Source organism: Cupressus sempervirens, chromosome 9, assembly GCF_028749045.1.
Source record: "Cupressus sempervirens isolate cs-2001-9-10 chromosome 9, ASM2874904v1, whole genome shotgun sequence".
Classification (NCBI taxonomy): domain Eukaryota; kingdom Viridiplantae; phylum Streptophyta; class Pinopsida; order Cupressales; family Cupressaceae; genus Cupressus; species Cupressus sempervirens.
The window spans coordinates 209,283,255-209,298,636 of NC_143126.1; the positions used below are offsets into that span (position 1 = coordinate 209,283,255).

At 37.1% G+C, this 15,382-nt stretch overlaps 1 protein-coding gene across 1 annotated transcript in view; it reads left to right on the plus strand.

Moving 5' to 3' along the window:
- The first annotated feature begins 653 nt into the window (after window positions 1–653).
- The window catches only part of LOC149538231 (2-oxoglutarate (2OG) and Fe(II)-dependent oxygenase superfamily protein), a 112,801-nt gene continuing 98,072 nt past the window's right edge, over window positions 654–15,382 (plus strand). Inside the window, exons 1-2 of the mRNA XM_089799608.1 lie at window positions 654–1,201; window positions 1,319–1,444. Of these exons, the coding sequence (XP_089655734.1) occupies window positions 1,082–1,201; window positions 1,319–1,444 (246 nt within the window). The 5' untranslated portion in view covers window positions 654–1,081. The remainder of the gene's footprint in view (window positions 1,202–1,318; window positions 1,445–15,382) is intronic.

The following is a 15,382-nucleotide window of genomic DNA, read 5'->3' on the forward strand; positions in this document are numbered from 1 at the left end:
GACATGGGGGTTGTTGAGATGGAGCAACATATTGTCATGGAGTGCTCAACATACAATGACATAAAATTTGGGTATGCAAAGATTTTAGAGAAAGGTAACTTGCACTGCATATTTCAGGAATAACAGTAAGGAAAAATCACAAATCTATGTATCAAAATCCACTTACAAAGAGACAATTAGTCAAGAGGTTATATCTTGCTTAGGCTCTCTTCTCCATACTAAAGATGTGTTAGCTTATGGGTTCTATATGCTGCTTTCTTCTCATAGATGTTATTAAAATCTTTCATTCGAATAAAATACATTTTTTATTACACTCATTAAATAAATAAATAATTCTGAGTTTTAAATTTTTATTGCATGGTCGATGGGGAAATGAACAATTATGACTGTTTTTCTTTAAAAAACAAATGCTAAGCTTATAGCTGCATGGTCAATTCGAGAAATGAATAGTTTGATTGTTTTTATTTAAAATAAATGCGAAGCTATAAGTGGCTACCTTCATTTTATTTTTTTTCTAATTGCCTTTCTTTAGAATATAGAATTTTTACCTCTCTTTGTTGACTGAAGTTACGCTTATAAAGAAAAATGTCATTTTCCCAGAAGCTTCCAAGTGTGGATCGTACACGAATGAGGATTAAAAAACATTGAATAGCAGATATGCTTTCCGTTAATCAATGCAACCCATCGGAAGGGACCCACGAGAAGGATGAAAATTTCAAATCTTAATTTGCACAAATTTCTATTCAAACTTTTCGTTCTCACTGAGCTCCTGTAAACAGTGGGTCCAAAAACCAGACAGAATTCTGGGCAGTGTATTTACAAATATATAAATATCATTTTCATGGCGACTCACTAAAACAAGTTGACAAAGATGAAAACCACTTTTTCTTAACGGGTTCAGGAATCAAAATCACTTTTTTAACGGGTTCAGAAACCGTCATTGTTGTTGACAAATTAAATGAATAATCTGAAATTATTATGCAGCGTCTGCAAAGCGTGAGTTGTTAGTTATGAAAAATAATTCCGAAAAGAGGAAACCCTTTTTCGCCGAGCATTGAAGCTAACATCCTGTGCAGCTGAAATGAAGGCTAAAGCAAAAGGGCAGTGGGGCCTTCATTCAAAGGTTCCGTTGCCAGCAGTTTTGGTTTTGTGTACACTCTTCTTTCTCGCAGGCTTTTTTGGATCGATTCTCTTCTCCAAGGTAGTTTTATTTTAAACCTTAAATTTGGTTTCCGATTTTATTCTTGGGATATGATTGCTTCTTTTCCTAGATTCGAACCTTGGTGGATTTTGGATCATTGTTTCTGTGGGGCCGCAGGATATACTGGAAGAAGAGGTTCCACGGTTACAGCTGAGAGAGGTTTCTGTTGAGGGTGGAGTCGAAGTGGATGGTATCGATCATGGCGAAACAGGGGATGGTTCTCTTACCACCATACCGTTTCAGGTGCTTTGATTTTAATTTCTTCAGTAATTGATGTTTTTTTAAAGTATTAATATATTTGGTCAATTCCACCTGTTGCTAGGTTGCTATAGCGGAGGGGTATCTCTTTTCGTCAAATTCACGGAGAATTTATATTCGGGTGGGACACCACTGACTTGTAAAACAACTATTATATGCAATTGTTAATTTTCACTTCTGGGGTGATGTTCGGCTTGCTTGCCATTAGTAGGGGTTATTTCTTCTCGTCAAATTCACAGGGAATTTGTATCTAGTGGGGTATACATGGTTCTTTCAGTTGTACTGTTGTTAAATTCAAATTGTGGGGTAATGTTTGGCTTAGTAGCAATGACAGAGGTTATCACTCAGCTTAGTACTTAGCCATAACCAAAGGATATCTCTTCTCGTTAAATTCACCAATTGGTTAACTTAGCGGAATCAAGGGTTATTCCACTTGTCAAATTCGCTGATTGATCTGGTTGTGATGATGGACGTATCTCATTTAGTGAATTCACTGGCCGGCTTAGTAGCCATGAGCAAGGGGTATTTCTTTCTGAGATATTACTTCCCAACCTTGTTTGTTGGGTACGCGGCATCACGTTTCAACACTATGTTTCAGATTCAAAATTGTTACTTTTCTTTGAAATCTCTCCTGCCCTATCACGTCTTGGATTCAAAATTGGAGCTTTGTTTTCAAATATCTACTGCTCTTCGTTTTTCAAATTTAAAATTGCAGCTTTCCTTTGAAATCTCTACTGCTTTAGCATGAGAGCTCACCCCATTTAAGCTGTATATATTGTTTGCATTTTAGAAATTAGTAGTGTAAAATGTCTTATTTATGTGCATAGTAAATTATGCCAAGAAACCTTTGTACATTTGAATTGTAGTATGCTTATATTCTTCATTTCTTTTGGTATCTTGTGGTACAATTCATATGCTTGAAGTAGGTCTGAAAAAACACATTGTGCCTGAATTGCTAAATAGGATAATAAGAGAGAGCTTCTAGGTAGTTTCCAACCACAAGAGTGGTAAGATGCCATAGACATGAATGCTAGAGAGGGTGGTAAGGTGCAATTGAGCTGTATGTCACCACAAATAGAGGCTTCTTGTGGCTATATAATAATGAGTTGAAACTATTGTTGGTTGCTTTCCGTTGATATCCTCAAGATTTCAGCTGCTATAAGGTATATGTCATTTTAGGTGGAAGGGTTTCCAAAGCTCTTCCCTCATGGGTTAAATACATTATGCATGAACCACCAACAATGGAAAGGTTTCCAAGCCAAGGAAGCCTATGCTAACCATTTATTGGGATTGAAAGGTTGGCTCCTTATCCATTGTAAGATAAGCCTTGTGTTTTGGGAGAAGAGATGGAAATTACAAAAAGCAAAAAGAGTAAAGCAAAAGGCTCATGTGAGATAAAAATTGTCTTAACTATCAGAGCAAAGCTTAATAGCTTACCTTGCAATGATAAATAGAATCGAAATGTACATGACAAAAGATGAATAAAGACAAGACTAGAAATGTTTGGACATTGATCGGCTAATCATTACACAAACACAATTCTTTTGGAAACATATGATAAAGGTCCCCTGTATGGGAGAAAATAAAGGCTAAAATCAAATATGCATCAAGATTAAAAACTCAATTATGCAAATGTCATTCCTTGAGAGATAGCCGATACATTAGGGTTTTTAGTTTAGCTACACAAAGCATTCTCTCCTTTGAGTTGGCATGCAAGTCAATATATATAGATCACTTTACCTATCCCACAATGATTTTTTCCTGCAAATTACTTATGAAATTTGAATTTGCCTAGGGTAGAGATTTACCATTCTAGTGCATTAATTAGTTCTATTGACAGTTGGGTGTAGTTTTGTGGCCTTTGTTAATGTTGTAGCTTCAGTTGGATTGATTTAATCATGAGATACATAGGTATGACTGATTATTAGACAGTTTGTGTGTGACACGCACACACACACACATGTAATCTTATAATAACCATTGTCTAATTATTAATCTTAAATATTAAATTAATGAATAGGCATGTTTTTTAAAGGGACATGTCTCTTCTTGTCTTAAACCATGTATAAGTGCAGTAGGGTGCTGCAAATGAAAAACACATACCAAAACATTATGGCAGTGCTATTACAGTTGCAGCAGTCGTCAGAAAATCAATATGGTATTAGAGCTAAACTGCAAGTGTATAATGTGGAATGCACAGACTTAGTTGTTGAAAAATCAATAAACTACATTTGGTAAGCCAATCATGGGTGTAAGTGAAAAGAAGGGAAGCAAATAAGATTTGTGATGAGTCTCTGCGAAGAGCTTTCAAAAACCTTTCTCCACTGTGCAGAGATGAAACTTGTTTATTAGGATGGGATCTATTTTGATTTAACACCGTCATTGAGGCGATGTCAGCAGAAGTGCTGCAGGGGATTCAGATTAATAGTTAAGAAGATTGTTTGCACCATTTAAGGGGGTAGATGCTGACCAGAGGTAGGCAAATAGAATACTACTGATTCAAAAATCCCTCAAAAATCCCTCAAACACTTAATGGACGGCAGACGGCAGACAGAAAAATTACAGTCGAAGGGTATTGGGGCATGTGGAGGTCGCGGTTTCGAATCTCGGAGGGGAGTACAATAGTGTGTACCAAGTTTTGTTGAGGGTTTGACCGAAAGATCTCATAATAGTGGGACCAGGGCAGCAGACACAAGGAAATAACAAGAAACAGCGTGGGCGCTTCTGTAAGAAACAGTGGGACCAGGGCAGCAGACACAATACCAGACAGGGTTCAGATCCTAGGTAGGCCCGTTTCCAAGGGTAAAACGAAGACTGGGGCCCAGCCCACAGCAAGATAGTGGCAGGCCTTAAGCCAGGGGTTTCAAGGTGCACTTTTTGGTTTTGTTTTATATATTTGCTCTTGTTAGCTTTTGTTTCGCCCTTCTTTCTTTTGATCAATGGAAAAACAAATTGAGGATACACAAATGAGAAAACAAACGGTGGATATGCAAACCATGGAAAAACAAACCATCTCATTGGTAAAAAACGGTCAAGAAATTATGGTACACTTTGAAACTAACCATTTAGGGCAAGTCAAAATGGCATCACTTGGCAAGACAGGAAAATATATCTGGGTCAATGTTAAATAGTTCAAGGGCATTTTAAAACGTAGACTTGCTCGTATGAAAGGGTCACAGGACAAGCAAAAACACGGGCAGAGATTGCATAAACAAGTCAAAATGTGCCCTCCTCCACACTTAAGTGGTGACAGTCATCTGTATGGTAGTAATAACTTCGATGAGTCTGTCAGTTACAGCCCTACCTCCACACCTCTCGCTTGGTGCCCAGATCTTTATGTGCAAGAACTTTTGAGGGCCAAGAGGAGGTTGGAGCTCCTAGAGGCTAAGGAGCAAGAAAGTTACCACAATATACAGGTGCTAATTGCAACAAATAAAACTCTTGCAGATGTTAACAACACTTTAAAAGCTCAAATCTCAACGTTGCAAGAAACACTTTTAGCCGGGAAGCTTGAATGGCAGAATATGAAGGATGAATGGAAAAACCTGAATGTGACATTGGAAACAAACAAGGTCACAGCAAATACCGAGTCATCTCATAATAAGGAGAAAACGATTCTTCACACTAGTTTGCCAGGAAAGGCAGTTGGTGAAGAGAAGAGAAGGAGTTTTGCAGAAGTCACCAAAACTTGGGACAAAAACAGCAAACACCCTGATATGGCAAGAGAAGAGGCAAAGATTCGTGTGAACACGCAAGACAAAGAGGTCAAGGAAAGGCAGCTTAGGGCATCCAATATAATTATCAAGGGGATAAAAGACTATGGGGAAGGCAAACATACCCTTGACCTAACGAGGGATTTCCTACAAGATGTGCTGTTGTGGCAAGGACAAATCTGCCAAGCTTGGAGGGTTGGCAAACCACACGCTGAGAGAAATAGGCCAATCAAGGTAGTCATGCTCAGCATTAGCGACAAACAAAATCTACTTAACAAAAAACAGCTTTTGTGGGGTTCTCGCTTCGTTTTAGAGGAGGATTTAACTATGAGACAGCAAGTAGAAAGAAGGATGGAAATGGAAAAAATCAGAACAGCTAGAAATGAAGGCAAAAGAGCTTGGATGTTCAAGGGAAAAGCAGTTATTGCTCATTTTGGCCACCGCTACAATGAAGGGCAGCAAGAAGGCAACAAAGGTGCAACAACAAACACCTTAACAGGCAGCGATACAACAAGATCCATAATCACACCTAGCGATAATAACTCAACTTTGAGTCTTTCGCATCAAAATAAATAGCAATCAAGCTTAACCCAGGCGTCCTTAAGTTTAGTTTGTTGGAATTGCAGAGGTTATCCGTGGAGACGTGGGCCTGGGTTAGGGCCTATTGCGGAAGGCAAAGACATTATTTGTCTCATAGAGACACATGAGCATGAGGGATGTAAGACCCCATTGTTTGAAGGCTACTGGAAGATGGCAGTGTGGAATGAGGCAGCGGGAAATGGTAAAGGTTATGGAGGTATAATGGTTCTAGTAAAAGAAAAAGAAGGTCGTGTCATTCAGCTGGAAAAGACTGATTCTAATAAACAATTTATATGGCTCAAAATCGTGGAAAATAACACTCTTCTCAGGATTGCAGCTTGTTACTTTGCTCCACAAGTATCTAAAATTTATAAAAAGTGTGGTTTAGATCACAATGACCCTTATGCTACGTTAAAGAAAGATGTTGCTGTTTTTTCACAACGTGGGGATGTCCTTCTCGTTGGAGATTTCAATGCTAGGACAGCAAATTGGCAAGCAAGTATTTTCAGCTCCGAAGTAAATGATAACCCTATTTGGCTCACAGAAGAGAGAAATCATCCATGGGATAGAATATCCGAAGATGCTAAAGGCTGCAATCATTTTGGGGAAGAATTGATCACTTTGTGTGGCACATTTGATCTAATAATCTGTAATGGTTTGGCTAGATGGGCTAAGTCGGGCAATTTCACTTGCAACACATACAACGGGGCAAGTGTGGTAGACTATGTAATTTGTTCGCAGCATTTGTATAACAATATTGAAGAAGTTGAAATTGGAGAGCACATTTGGGATCTCAAATCAGATCATAGACCACTGTACGTAAATTTGTATTGGGCAAAGGATAGACGGATTGGGGCAAAAATCCAAGGCCCTCAACACCCACCTTCTCAGGGCAGAATTTTGTTAACTTCAGAAAATAGTAACACTTTCAGGGCTGCTCTTGAGGAACTTTGTATGGGACACCCTATGTATAAGCATGGTGTTAATAGTCATGATTTATCAAATCTGATTCACAAGGCTCTTTCAAAATGCAAGAGAGCAAAAAATAGAAAATCTGAAACTAATTGTTTTCCAGCCAATGCATGGTTTGATAAGGAATGCAAGAGGGCTAGGAGAAATCTAAGGGAGTCAAATAAAACTAACCTTGACATTAAGACCTACAAACAGATCCTAAAGAAGAAAAAAATCGATTTTATGTCCACAAGGAGAGAGGAGCTAATTTTCTTGTGCAGAAATAACCCCAAACGTTTTTGGAAAGAACTCCAACCAAGGAAGAAGCAAACTGAAAATAATATTACTGCCACCCAATGGTTTGATTATGCTAAGAAACTTTATGAACAAGAGGGTGGAGTGGGACAGCCACCTTTGGTCAATGATACCACAAATATTTTTACTGTGCAAGAGATAGAGACAGGGATTAAGAAGTTGGGTGGAGGCAAAGCAAAAGACCTTGTTGCGCTTCAAGCTGAATATTTGAAGTGGGGTATGAAAACTCTTGCACCGCACATCACTGAAATCTTCAACAAAATCTGCCAGGAAGGGTTTCCGAAAGATTGGACAATCAGCCTTGCAATACCACTTTTTAAGAGTGGTGATGTTAACAATCCCTCCAACTACAGGACTATAATGATCAATCCCCTCTTTGCTAAACTTTTTGGCAGTATGATAGAAACTAGGATCAGCAAATGGGCAGAAGAAAATCATAAACGTGCTAAAGGGCAAGCTGGTTTTAGGCCAAAGCACTCGACAGTGGATCACTGTGTCACTCTGAGACACATTATTGAAAAAGAGTGGGAGAAAAAAGAAGAGGTTTTTTGTTGCTTTGTTGACTTCAAAAAGGCTTTTGATACCGTTCCGAGAGACAAGCTTTGGTTGAGGATGGAAGAATTGGGGATTCTTAGGCATCTCAGAGCTGCTGCTCATAGAATGTACGAAGAGGTGAAAGTCAAAATCAGAACTTCAGATGGCATTTCAGAATGTTTTAGGAGCGATATCGGGGTCAAATAGGGCTGCCCTTTATCCCCTACTGTATTTGGTTTATATATTGACAAACTGGAAGAGTGGTTAAACACGCAAGAGCGTGAAGGCATTCAGCGAGGGGAATTTGTTATAAAGCTACTCCTATATGCGGACGACCTCATTTTAATTGCCAAATCTGCTTGTGGTTTGCAAGACCATCTATCTTCTCTTGAGTGCTTTTGTAGAATGGTGGGGATGCAAGTCAATATCAGCAAAACCAAGGTTATGATTTTCTCTAATAATAAAAAACAGCATCAACATGAATTTTATTACAATGGAAGTGTTCTCGAAGAAGTTGCGGAATATAAATACCTTGGCATCGATTTCAACAAAAAACTAAGCTGGTCTAGCTGCAGGTATAAAAGGACATTAGGTGGATGGAAGGCTTTCTACGCTCTTCAGAATAGGTGCCGTGAAGTGGAGTTGTGGGATTGGAAAACTATTCAAACCTTGTTTGGTCTTCTTGTGCTGCCAGTTGTTCTTTATGGGTGTGAATTATGGGCCAGCAGCACTACTATAGCACAATGGAAACAAATCGAAGGAATCCAAAAGCGCTTGATTACAAGCAAGTTTAAAATTAAAAGCACTGTTCCATATGACATCATGCTAAGTGAAATGGGGGCTGCGCCTATTGAGGCACTTGCTATGGTTCGCCTTTTAAGCTATCTAAAAAGAATCGAAAAAATGGAAGAGGATAGATGGCCGAAAGTTGTCTTTAGTGACACACTATGTAAGCGAAAAAGGACATGGATGCAACAAAACATCAAGTGGATGAGTAAATGGAATATTCATTTCAATATGTGCCCCACAAGTAATAAAGAAATAAAGGTCTTTGTTATGGAGAAATTCTACAAGAGAAATTGGGGAAGCGAGATTGGGAGGAAGAAACTATATTATATAAATGAGTTCAACCCCACTTGTGATCAACTCGAAAAAGTGTACATAGGAGCCAACATTTCTTGGAGAGCTAAAATTCTTATTGCTCAGCTGAGAACCAACTCTCACCAACTTCCTTGTGAGACTGGGCGTTGGAAGAGGCCAAAGGAGGCTTGGGAAGAGAGAATTTGCAGATTTTGCAATTCTGGGAAAGTGGAAACTGAACAGCACTTTATTCTAGAATGTGAGGCCTACAAGGATAGCAGGGATAAGTTTGCGGATACTATATGTGACAGTTCTTGGCATAACCTGTTCAACGAAGAGTACATTGAGCAATTGGGGGGGCTCATCATTAGTCTACACAAGAGGCGAACAGCGCTACTTAAGTCTGCTTGAGTTGTCTTGCTGTCCCATAGGCTATTTTTGGCCTCGTGGACGTTAAAATTTTATCTATCTATCTATCTATCTATCTTCATTTCTCCATAGCAAAAATCACAGATGAAAGAGCGGAACAGTTTATAAGGAACAGTCAGTGAGGACAGAGATAAGTTGCACCAGAAGTAATAAGGTAGTTGAAAGCACAGACAGTGAACAGGGTAGTAGCAATAAACACTTGCCACTTCAGGCTCACGAGAATCTAGTCGATTTGTGTCAGTGAATAGGAGTCACCAATCACTGCCAAGGCATAGATACAGGAACATTTGAGGTTGAATAATTAATTAGAGGACATCGCAGAGAACAATTAATTGCAATTACCAGCGAATCACATTCTTTATTGAAGTGAATTCTAGATATCCAAATATTATTTGATAACGAGTCATGAGTGAAAGTCCATTTTCATCATTTGACACATTTACACAAGCATTCATTTGCAGTGGGTTCCATAATAAAATAGTAATCTGCATCTATGAAATAGCAATTCCTATATCTGCAAAAATTGCAAATAGAGATGATCTTACAAGGAATACATATAGATAGTGATGGAAGCTTATATATTCAGCAACAAATGCGAAAGCATCAAACATGTAACTGTTAATACAGATTGACTACCACTACATCAAAAGCTCGAACTGTTAGTGAGGGTGCCATTGGAGAGGTTAGCCAGAGACCGCACAGAACCGAAGGGAGGGGGTGAGGGTCTCACGTGATAACAATTTAGTCCACTGAGTCGAGAGGTCCGCATGGGACATAGGTGATCACGAGGCAAGTAAAGAGCACTAGTGGGATTCAAATACCTTTCCAGCAGAATTGCCAGTTTGTTAACATAGACCGGCTACCACTACACCAAAAGCTTGAATTGTTAGTGAGGGTGCCATCGGAGAGGTTAGCTAGAGACCGCACAGGTCTGAAGGGAGGGGTTGAGCGTCCCACGTGATAACAGTTTATGGTTTTGTTAACACAGACCGACTACCACTACACCAAAAGCTCAAATTGTTAGCGAGGGTGCCACCGGAGAGGTTAGCTAGAGATCGCACAGGTTCGAAGGGAGGGGTTGAGGGTCCCATGTGATAATAGTTTAGCCCCTTGAGCCAAGAGGTCCAAATGGGACATAGGCGACCACGAGGCGAGTAAAGAGCATCGATGGGATTTGAACCCCTCCCTAGTAGAGTCGCTAGTTTTGTTAACACAGATTGAGACCACTACATTAAAAGCTCAAATTGTTAGTGAGGGTGCCACCCGAGAGCTTAGCCAAAGACCGCATAGGTCCGAAGGGAGGGGTTGAGCGACCCACGTGATAATAGTTTAGCCCCACGAGTTGACAAGTCTGCATGGGACACAGGCAACCACGAGGCGAGTAAAGAGCATCGTTGGGATTCGAACCCCTCCCCAGTAGAGTTGCCAGTTTTGTTAACATAGACCGGCTACTGCTACACCAAAAACTCAAACTGTTAGTGCCACAGGAGAGGTTAGCCAAAGACCGTACAGGTCTGAAGGGAGGGGTTGAGGGCCCCACATGATAACAATTAGAAAACACAACTTTAATATATATGATGCATACTGCAGTTGATTGAACATGCCACGAAGGAGATAAAATCAGGACATTGTTACCACTAATATCATAAATTATCATCCATTGATATTATAAGAGGAAGTACAACAGGGAATAAGCAATAATAAATAAGATCTACAATTGCCTTATGATTAATCTAATAATCTATTTTAGACAAGACTAGCATGTATGAAACCGTTAGTATTGTAAAATGAGAGACTATGCTAACATATGCATCCAGCATACGTGTGAATGTGAGTACATGCATCCAGTATTCACGTGAATGTGAATACGGGCATCCAACATGCACATAAGGTAGGGTCTACGTAAGCAAGTGGAGTACAAATCTGTAATATCCCGTCTAATAATAAAGTTTGATATTAAATTATAACAATTATAATATAAAATAAATAAATAAATATTAGCAATAAAGAAATAGCCAAATATAATTCAATTACTATTAAATAATTTAATAAATAATTAAGTAATAGTAATTGAATAATTAAATTAAATATAAGAAATAGGTATTATTGATTAATATTTATTAAAAGCCATTCCTATAATCTCATATAACAAGTAATATTGAGTTAAACAATATTTATAATTAAATAAATGGGAAGTTGGTTAGTAGGGTCACGACTCCCATACCCACCGCTCAACATATATATTAATAGGGTTAAAATAATAATAAACCAAAAACAGAACGGAATAAAGTGATGCCTTCTTTGCCAACTTGGCACAAGGAAATCAATACATATCACGGGAAAAATAAAGGTAAGAGGACATGTTATTAGGGAGAATAAAAAGTATAAGCGAGATTAAAAGGGAGCAGCACTAAATACTTATAATATTTTAAATAAGTGCAGCAAATAGAAACATAGGAGAATTGAAAGGAAGTAAGAGAAACTTCTAGCAAGATATGAAAGCTACCAAGAAAATAGGAAGATATAATGTAGCAAAAAGAGAGATATTAAGGAATAATAATATAAAGAATTATAAGATATAAATGAAGATTAGTAAAAGGTAAACTTGCTACTATTTCAACAATATAATATTATAGATTTAGACGAGATTATTATTATATAAAGAGATATAGAGGAGAATTTGAATTGATAATTAATTTAATTTTAATAAGAGAAGATAATAGTGGAAAGCATGTGAAATAATGTGAATTAAGGAATATTTAATAAGAGAAGTTTAAAAATAAGAAAAGATAAAGTGAAAGGATAGAAGGAAACAATCGATATATTTGAGGAGTAGTTTTTTTCATATTTCATTATGAGGAAATGTCAAAATCATTTTAATGAATAATTCACACTAATTCAAGAATAAGAATTCAGTAAAAAGTGCATCTTAAGTGGGGACATTACAGTGGTATCAGAGCACGATCTTGCCATTTTGTAGGTGAATAAAATAATGAACATTCCAATCAATAAAAAGATTAAACTATTGCATATATTGTCATGATGGCAGAAGCAGAGTAAATCCACTCGAGATAGGAAGATTCCAAGATGGGTAACAACATGGGTTCCAATGCCTTGAGGAAATAATCCAAGATAGGTGAGGACATGGTTTCAAATTCCTTGAGGAAAGAGTCCAAGATGGGTAAGAATATGATTCCAAAATCCTTGAGGAAAGAGTCCAAGATGGGTATGAACATGCAGTCCCAATACCTTGAGGGAGCCTACTTGTAGATGAGTATCTAGCACCCTACGACATCAAAATTTACTTCCTTCTTAAAGAGTTCAAGTAAGAATCAAAGAGAACTTGAATTTAATGTGATAAGTATCAAAGCTATTAAGAATTATTCATCATCTTCTTAAAATTGATTTGATCTTAAATGCACAAATCCATCTTTGTATTTGAGACAATCATCAAAGAAACCCTAGCAAGATTTTGAAACTATGAATATCATCTTTCAAGTTTGAAGATATCAATCAAATTATGTTTGGAACCACTTAAAGCAACTCAGCACCTCGACAATATGAAACCTATAATTTGTCATCATACAACATTTGATCATCGAACACAAACCAATTGATAAATCAATAACCCATTATCAATGAGAACCAATCTCATGATCACCAATTTGATTAAACATTTGGAATATCTTGTACCACTCAATATAAGTGCACTTTCGAAACTTTTGATTATATCATTTAATTAAAATTTATAACTTGAATAAAAGCCATGGCTTAATTGTGATCTTGATAATCAAATGAAAATTGGAATTGCTTGAGGACAAGCAACTTTGGGAGGGTAGGACTGTAATACCCCCTTCCTTGAAGATACAATCTAACTCTTAATATATAATAGTAAAATAATAAGTTAATACACCCACCAACTATAGATGATACCATTTCATGTATAGATAGAAAACACAATTAATACCGCTAAGAATCAATAATACAATCATTATAAATTATTCAATAATATTACAATCAATCTGTATGTTACTAATCAATATATTGATCAAAGGTCAACTAAAACAAATACATGATCTTAAAATAATAATAAGAAGTATAAGAAATGGTAATCAAAAGGCTTGATATATATAATAAAAATATATTAATACTATTGGTTATCAAATCAATACCCTTAGTGAATACAAATATTTAAAATTAAATGATCATCATAGAGCGGATAATTAATGATGTGACTATCTCACACAAAAGACACACTCTATTAAAGAGGGTCAGATGAGTAATATAAAAGCTGCGGTTTTGGGAAAGAAAAGATGAAAAGAAAACAGGGATTGGCCGAAGCAATCAAGGGAAGCAATAAAATATGACTGAAAATAAATATTACAAACAATAAAAAATTTATGGCACCGCCACCAAGTAAGGGTATGGAGTTATTAAATATCAAAGGATATTCATCCTACATGGAAAGTAGGAGATAAATAATAGAAGCTTTGGGAAAAATCCGAAATTTTAGGGAGTAGCCATAAAATGACTTAAAGCTATCATGATTCCATGGAGGTACTGAATAAAGGTATGCCAATGTCATTTAATGTTATTTTAAGGTAATTTTATTTAACATTTAAAGGTATTAAGATGTATAAAAAGGTATGATATGTTATGGTTATTGTAAATATTATTATTAATTAAACATAAATGTATTATTGTCAAATATATTTAAATGATGGAATTGTATTTATATTGAATAATGACAATTCAGTTAATGATATAATCAATATGATTCTTTATGTAAGGAATATTTGATCCTTTTGTATGTGAGGTGTTAAGGTCCCATTTGACCACTATGAGTAGGATTAATAGACAATCTCCCTGTGCTAGAATATTTTGATGATGTCAACATATGCATATATGATTGGCCTTGGATGGAGGATGTCTCGTCCAAGAAGAATCTTAAGGAGTGCGCTCCAGGAAGATGGCGAGGTAGCTATGAGCTAGGAAGCCCAATCTGGAGATGCCCTTAAGATTGGGTTATAGAGGGTCGAATAATTTAGTTAGTTTTGCTATTGTTGTGATTCTAACAATCATTTTGCAGGTATTACTTGTCCCAAACCAACCCTAATAGTGGGGACATTATAGTGGCCAAGATCTCCTTGTTTTCCTTGGCATTATCTTTACCTTTTTCTTTAACCTCCCGTTCAGCAGATCGCTCTCCTTCTGGTCAAGCATGTCACTATAGGTATGGAAGTAATGTGCTGATTGAACATCTGCCTTGTAGATTATAAGTGATCCTTCTTGCATCAGGATCATAAATCTGCTCTTCGGAATCTCTAACATGGATGAAACCTGTGACATTATGAAGTAATTTATGAGTTTCAATTTGAATTCAGTAAGTACTCTTTTTCTGCTTTGGAAAATCTCTTCGTTTATCTTTCCGGGGGAACCACAAAACTTCAGCTGTGAAAGCAGCCCAAAATCTGATAAGGTAGCATCAAATAATTCCACATAACCAGCAAGAATTTGAATCTATGATATTCCAGGGCGAGAGTTCCAATAAATAGGACAATCAAAAAACATAGACCATATGCAGGAAGCAAATTTACAAGTGAAAAAAAGGTGTTTAAAAGTTGATCGAGTTTGACAAAGAGCAGTAAGGAGTAGTGATACCAACAGAGGTCAGGGTTGAACCAATAGCAACATTTTTGAGCAAATTAATTTATCTAAAAGATACTTGTTAGGCTCCACAGGGTAATGCCACATGAGATCAAGGCCATTTGAGGCCCCACAGCCGATTTGGAGTTTCTAGTATTGTTGAATAATCTTTAAGCAATCTATATATCTGCCTAGCAGAAATTTCCAGGAGAGTAGTGCCATCTTTCCACTTCAGGTTATCAAGAAATCCTTTACGATACATTATTTTGCGATGGAAAAAATTACCAACTGCCTTAACCAAAAGACTGTTTTTTTCTGAAAATTGGGAATGTTAAACTTGGTACTGATTTCTTCCCAAGTTGCTAGCCTATTGTCAATCAGGATGTCTTTAACCAGTTTGATAGCTTTACCATTCCATCATTTAGCAGAATAGCCTCGAGTAAGAGCCAGAGGCTTTCTGTTTGAGGTGATGCCCCACCAGATAGATCTGTTTAATATAGAATAACATGGTGATCCACCTGTGGCACCTTTGGACCCTAGTAGATCTCTAACTTGACTCCAGGCCTTCCATAGTGAGGCAAATACATTTACACCAATGATCTTAATCTCAGAATTCCCCATTAACATATTACAAAAACAATTATCTCTCCACTGTTTACCTCTTTTAATGGTAGAT